This window comes from Oncorhynchus gorbuscha, linkage group LG08 (assembly GCF_021184085.1).
Source record: "Oncorhynchus gorbuscha isolate QuinsamMale2020 ecotype Even-year linkage group LG08, OgorEven_v1.0, whole genome shotgun sequence".
Taxonomy (NCBI): Eukaryota; Metazoa; Chordata; class Actinopteri; order Salmoniformes; family Salmonidae; genus Oncorhynchus; species Oncorhynchus gorbuscha.
This window is the reverse complement of record NC_060180.1, coordinates 21,710,637-21,716,636: the sequence shown is the minus strand read 5'-3', so window position 1 is coordinate 21,716,636 and position 6,000 is coordinate 21,710,637. Positions and strand designations below refer to the sequence as shown.

General features: G+C 41.2%; 1 protein-coding gene across 1 annotated transcript in view; it reads left to right on the top strand.

Moving 5' to 3' along the window:
* Positions 1 to 6,000, top strand: part of LOC124041333 (glutamate dehydrogenase, mitochondrial-like) — a 38,796-nt gene continuing 32,796 nt past the window's right edge. Inside the window, exon 1 of the mRNA XM_046358813.1 lies at positions 1 to 558. Within this exon, the coding sequence (XP_046214769.1) occupies positions 156 to 558 (403 nt within the window). The 5' untranslated portion in view covers positions 1 to 155. The remainder of the gene's footprint in view (positions 559 to 6,000) is intronic.

The window sequence follows — 6,000 nt, the reverse complement described above, 5'->3', positions numbered from 1 at the left end:
CACAAACACGCCTGCCTTTAAAACAAGAAAGGGGACGCATGACTGCCGTAAGATCAATTCGAAACGGGACAGGACAAGCAGTTGTCTTGTTATAAGTTTTTGCCTTCACTTTTCTTTGAATATCATTCGTTACTAACCCGCTACCTCAGTTAAAAATGTACAGATATTTCGGAGAATTACTTACTCGTGGTGCAAGCAGTGCTCTGGCCTCGGGATGTGTTGAGTCGGCTCTTCCAGTTACCGCGTCGTTGATGAGGGTGCGCCACTACAGCGAGGTCGTGGGAGAGAAAGACGCAGATGACCCCAACTTCTTTAAAATGGTGGAGGGATTCTTTGACCGCGGTGCTAATATCGTTGAGGATAAACTGGTGGAGGACCTCAAGAACAAGGAGACGCCAGTGCAGAAGAGACACCGAGTTCGCGGAATTCTCAAGATCATCAAGCCCTGCAACCATATACTGAGTGTGTCGTTCCCCATCAAGCGAGACAACGGCGAATGGGAGGTGATTGAGGGGTATCGTGCCCAGCACAGCCAACACAGGACCCCCTGTAAAGGAGGTAAAAGCGGGGAAAGTGAAATGACAGTGAAGGGGCGTGGGTCATAAAGTGCTAAAGCTGACACTGTAACTAGCATGTTCGCCAGCCTGTCAACTCCTGTACAGATGGTTCAAATATTTTCTAACTTTCCTAAGCTACGTATGTTTCGATGCTAGCTCGCTAATATTGACTTTTAAAACTACTTTGTGTGAGGACGCGGCTGGTTTCCATGTCTTGCTAGCTACTTTGACAGTCAAATCAGGGGGGCACGCAAATCCACATAGCTAACTTACCTTAACGTTTCCACCTTAAGGTAATATGCATTGGCTTAATTACTAACTAGTTAACTAGGTATCTTAGCTATCCATCACCAAGCCAGCTAGATAAGTTATGACACACGTACAACCGTATTCTGTTGCTAGTACTCCATGTACAATGATGATGTAATAAATCAAACTATAAAACGAAAGTTGATGCACAAAAGGTCTTTCGTCAGTCACCGGGCAAATTACCATCAGGTCGCAGGGGCCTATCTTCTTTTGTCTTCTTCTATGAGGTTTAACGGCGGTTGGCATCCAATTTGTTGCATTACCGCCACCTACTAGACTGGAGTACTACTCCCTTGTACTTTGCTTGAATTAAAAAAAATGTATATAAGTACTCTACCATCTAACACTACTCACTAATTTCAAAATGAACACCACCCTACTCCACTAATGCAATGTATTTATTCCTACCTCATGCCATTCTGAAAGGATGGGACATCACCACTTAACACACCCTGTATCTCTTCTGATGTCAAGTCTCGCACCCTTAAATATCTCTCTGCAGCTGCCACCACAACCTCAATTTTCTGCGTCTTCCATTTCATCCCTGCAGTACAGTTGATAACTATTGCTATGAATGCTAAAAAATCCAATCTTACTGAAACGTATCACTTTTTGGCCTATCCCTCTGTACTGGTATATCGCTACTATTCTCACCACTCCTCCCCCTTAACTCGTCTTCCTCTACTTTCTAAACTGCTTCAGCATATGACAACCTCTGCACTACTCTAAACGTGGAAACCTTAACCTGACTCTCTCGCACGGGTCATTTCTGATCCCCAGCTCCGTGGGCACCCCTACAATTAATACATATTCTATTACTTTCCCCAATACTACACATTCCTTTGTCTCATGCCCTTCTGCACACTTCTCACACCTTTGACCCTCCCTCCTACACACTGCTGCCACATGCCTATAAGCTTGGCACCTGTAACATCGTAATGTATTCGGCACAGACGCTCGTACAGGATAACTTCTATATCTTAACTTAAACTCAAAAGGACAGACAATGACTCTTCTGTTTCCCCACTCTCGCCAACCTGTCTGTGTTGCATCAAACGACGAGCATCACATACACCGGGAATCTTTCCCCTTAGCTGGTCAACTTTTTATATTTACTGCTACCCCAGTTATCACTCCTTTCATTGGTGCCCTTTTCTTGCCCCCATTTGTTTACTCCGAGCGCCTTCTCCCTCTGACCAACAGAAACATAAACAATTATCACTAGACCACTTCTGGTTACCCTCACCGATTACACATCTCTTTTCTTCACCCACCATGAAACCAAAAATGGATCAGCCAAAAGGCAAGAGTACACTTTTCCCATAAACTTCACTCCTACTGTCTGACTCATCTTTTTTCTGACCCTTGGCACATACCTTGGTCTCCGATAACTTCACCACACCTATCACCTCCGATACTCCTCCTGTCTTCAGCTCCCTCTGCTTACAATTTCTATTTTTTTTTAAAGCATCCTTTTTTCAACATTTTTATCAGACTCAAGTTCACCCTCTTCTTCCCTCTCTCTTAGACCTCCTCTCCCTCTCTTTTTCTCTCCATTCCTCCTCTGTTTTCAAGTATACGTATCCTTATGATATTACTGCACTACTCCTGGCAACCATCTTGCTTTCTCTAGCGACTCCATTTCCCTCACATCGAACTATGTGATACCCAGGGAAACGGGAAACGGAAAGTAGGTTGAAAATACCGTATCCCTGAACCGGAAACGGACACTTTATACCTCTCAGCAGAGAGTGGTAGCAAATAGTTAATCTTTGTCGTTTTTCAATGGGAGCATATGAAGCACAGTGGGCAGAACAAGCAAGGAGGTGGGCGAAGCACAAGCTAGATCCTATTGGCGCACTGTAGAATATATTTGCATATTTCCGTTAGGGAACACCCGCCTCGGAAGTGCGCATGTGCACAAACTCAATTTGACCTTGCACTCTAAACATTGCAATTTTTAAAAAACTGACAAAGCATCAAGTCTAAAATGTAGGGCACTGTGTTCATAACAGAATCAGTTTTGAGAACAGAAAAATGTAATGTGATCAGATGTTACATTGTAGAGAGCATTTGCAGAATGTCAGCACAGTTTCACCGTGTTCCCTCCCACTACCCACGACTGGACTTCCTCTCACTACCATATTTGTGACTCGTTTCAGGAAACTAGGTGTATGTCATGCATCACTACTTCACAAGAGCGCCATTTGAACGTAAACATTTTTTTTTTTTAAAATCAAAATGTGTTTTTGTTTTAAAAGAAATGCCTTCTGGAACATGTGAACTTTCATGTGCATTAATAACAAACTTGTATGCCGTCTGTAAATACAAATAAAAATGTAAATAAATCAAATAAAATGTGTAGGTAATCAGTATGTGTAGGTAATCCTTTCTAACATGGCTTTTTTGAAAGATATCACGTAGTAGAACTGCATAAGTGTTGCTCTCCACTTTCTGGAGGAATGAGTTTTGAAATCAGTGGAATTAGTCTGATAGCTAAGAAGATGGAGAAGATTGTGACATTTGATTGCAAATATGCAGACTGAGTCAAAGATAATGCACAGAAGGCTGTTGTGTAAAACACCCGTTTCCGGATTACATCTTAAAACTAATAGGAGCAGTGACATCTGTGACAGAGAGGGAGAAGCAAACGGGTAAGAGTCTAGCTAGCTACATTAATTATAATCCACATTTTCAGATTTGATACGTTTCTAATTTTGTCAGTTGTATTCGCTTCAAGTTAGTGTACAGATTTGAGATTTGATTTACTGTTAGCTACCATTAGCTGGCTGGCTAGTTAGCTAACATTACGTGTATGATCTGTGTAGTAATATTATTCGTATCTCAGAGACATTCGCATTGCTAGTTATGGCCTAATGTTAGCTAGCTAACATTGAACCTGGTTGGTTAGCTACCTTCAAATTCATGCAGGGTAGTAATGTTATGAGTGGTGTATATGGTTAATTGTTTAGCTAGCTAGCTACATGTCTAAACAAGACTCCACAATGCAAGTAACTATTTCGATAGAATGTTTGATGTCACTGTGACAACTCTTGCCTAGTGGTTAGAGCGTTGTGGGCCAGTAACCAAAAGTTTGCTGGATCGAATCCCCGAGCTGACAAGGTAAAAAATCTGTTGTTTTGCCCCTGAGCAAAGCAGGTAACCCACTGTTCCCCCTGCCTCGAAGATGTCGATCAAGGCAGAGGGGTTGGGTTAAATACAGAAGACACATTTCAGTTGAACAACTGACTAGGTATTTTCCTTTTCCCTAAATTCGCTTTCCCTAAATTCGCAGAATAACTGATGCAAATATTGCAAATATAGTCAATGCAAATATTCTGGGTAGCCATTTGATTAGATGTTCAGGAGTCTTATGGCTTGGGTGTAGAAGCTGTTTAGAAGCCTCGGAAGCTGTTTAGAAGATTACATTTACGAACACACCCATATTATAAGCCAACCTTTAGTCTTGATATCATTGGTTGTTTAGTACATTAGTACTAAGAAGTGCTCTCCAGTAGGTACCAAAACGACCAAGGGCCATTTTCTCAAAGGTGAGGTTACAAGTTTATCAACTTTCAAAGCAGAATGACTTTCCCATTGTTCCTCAACTGTAGTGTATGATATACAATTGAGTTGCTACTTTTATCCAATGTAAAAAAACAGCATTTAAAATGTTGCTACATAACACCGAATCTAGCCGGTCGGTCACATTTTGGTGGTGAGAAAACATTCTAAACGGATGCCTTAGCTTTATAGTCCCTGTGAAGTATCTGGATTACCCCTTCTGACTGTGGTGGTAGCTGATTGGAAGGGGAGACACTATATGGACACACCTGCGGCCTAAGGGTCAGATCAAAATTTAAGGGGCTGGTCCAACTCAAGGTGTCATAAAAAAAATGCACCCCCCCTCCTAAACATTCCAAATATTTTCACCGGACTCTCCCCTTTCACTGTAAAATACATTGAATACCCTCCCCCCTCATATAATTAACTCATAATGTCTATGACCAACTGTAGTGACCCTGGATATCGACTTCAGACTTCAGCATGCTTTTGTGGCACAGTCGATGCCACACAGGACTACAGGCCAAAAGGTTGAGGGTTCGCCGACCACCACAGACAAGGTCACTCTCCCTGCCATGTTTCATAACACTATGATCAGAGCCGGCTGTAGACAATGATCAGCTAGGGGGGAAATCTGATTTTCAACATTTTGATGCCATATTTGTAATTATATTAAATATATGCTGGGAATTTTCCACCAACGGGTTTCTGTACCAATCCACCACACAACCAATAAACAAAGCATACTGACTTTGGGCACTTAAATATCATGGTTTGTGGTTTCAGCACCACAATAAAACTACTGTCAATCTCTATGGACAGAAAATACATCCCTCCCTGCCTTGTAGGCTTACCCAGTATCAAAGGCTTGGCTTGACATTCTCTGAATGTCATTAAACTTTTTGGTGTTTTGTAATGTATTTTTCCATTCATCAATTGTATTCTGAGTATTCAAAGTATTCTGCAATGGTTACGATATGTATTAATGTTTATAAATAAAGTATTGTCTACTTGAGAAATTTGACATTACACTATTCAGACTACAAATGTCAATGGTAAAGGTGAAACTTATGTTCTACCATTAAACTGCGCATCGGATCGCATAGAGCAAATTACTTTAATCTATTTACTACTGTGAAGTGTGTCCAATTAAATGAGATGGGACAAATGGTAGGCTATCCGAACTTATTCTACAGTCTTGGCCCAAAACATTGGCAACCTTGTACTTTTTTCAAATAATGCACCATTTCTTCCAGAAAACAGTTGAAATGTTAAAAAATTGGGTGTCCACATATGTCTTCAGTGTGCAGTTGAACTAAACAAAATCAGAATAATTGACCAAATCTTAGCTTATTCCACAAAGAAATCCTAAAATGGTCAAGACGATATTGGCACCTTCTAGAAGTAGTTAGAAATAATTAGATTTCAAGCAGGTGATTTTCCTTTACGTTGGAATTGAACTCGCCTATGGGGAGTTGCAGGTACCTGCAACATACTAATCACATGCAACCAGTTTGAATAGAGAAAATGACTCCTTCTCCTGCTTTGTGTACCGCAATGAGCATGGAGA